The following is an 899-nucleotide window of genomic DNA, read 5'->3' as shown; positions in this document are numbered from 1 at the left end:
TGTGTGTGTGTGTGTGTGTGTGTGTGTTTATACATACACACTATACACAGCAAAGGCTTCCTGTCCTGTTCTAATCTTTACACTACAAGCTCTCTGACCATAAACAATGAAGGAGAAACTCAGACACCATGCTCACTAACCCACTTACCTTCCATCCCTGTTTGTGTTTTCCAGTAATCTGCCCGCCAAGCCTGCAGAGGAGGCCCAGAAACACCGACAGCAGTATGAGGAGATGGTGGCCCAGGCCAAGAAGAGAGGTCAGCTCTCCTCTGCGCCTTTTTTGTTTTTCTGGTTCTCATTCCTGTTCCTCTGTTTTTGTATTAAACCACCTGTTTTCTGCAGAGCTGAAGGATGCTCAGAAAAGGAAGAAGCAGCTGGAGGATCGGTGTAAGCTTGAAGAGAGCATCGGAACAGCAGCCCAGATCTGGAACCAGGAGATCCTACCGAACTGGAGCACAATGTGAGCCCACCACCAGCAGACTCTGTTTTATGATCTTATAAGTAATTCAGAGGAAAAAACACTTTCTTGTAGAGAAGTTGTTGTGTTTACACCCATAACTTTAAAATATGGGAATAGTTTAAAGGGCTTCAGACTGTTCTGAGGACTAGTTGGTTTCTATTTGTTCCTCATCGGGGAGCGAAGAGAAGTCTTGGAACAACACTACATCGGTCTTGTCAGCTGGACAACTTGAAAAATAAGCTGTGATCTGACTTCTGTTTTGGTGTGTGGCTGCATCTAGATCAGTGGTTCCCCCCAGTCCTCGTCCTCAAAGACCCCTATCCTTCATGTTTTACTTGTTTCCCTGCTATTCAGCAGGTCTTCAGAAGATTGTTACTCACTCACTCACTCACTCACTCACTCACTCACTCACTCACTCACTCACTCACTCACTCACTCA

The 899-nt window shown here is 45.6% G+C and overlaps 1 protein-coding gene across 1 annotated transcript; it reads left to right on the top strand.

Moving 5' to 3' along the window:
* Window positions 1-174: 174 nt before the first annotated feature.
* LOC106512344 (TBC1 domain family member 14) lies at window positions 175-460 on the top strand (the record flags this gene model as incomplete). Its single annotated transcript, XM_014000983.1, is given in 2 exon segments — window positions 175-257; window positions 343-460. Coding segments are annotated over 2 exon segments (201 nt in total), but the record flags the coding sequence as incomplete, so codon positions are not given.
* Window positions 461-899: the final 439 nt, after the last annotated feature.

The sequence above is a fragment of the Austrofundulus limnaeus genome, unplaced genomic scaffold (genome assembly GCF_001266775.1).
Source record: "Austrofundulus limnaeus strain Quisiro unplaced genomic scaffold, Austrofundulus_limnaeus-1.0 Scaffold5882, whole genome shotgun sequence".
Classification (NCBI taxonomy): Eukaryota; Metazoa; Chordata; class Actinopteri; order Cyprinodontiformes; family Rivulidae; genus Austrofundulus; species Austrofundulus limnaeus.
This window is presented reverse-complemented; position numbering and strand designations above follow the sequence as displayed.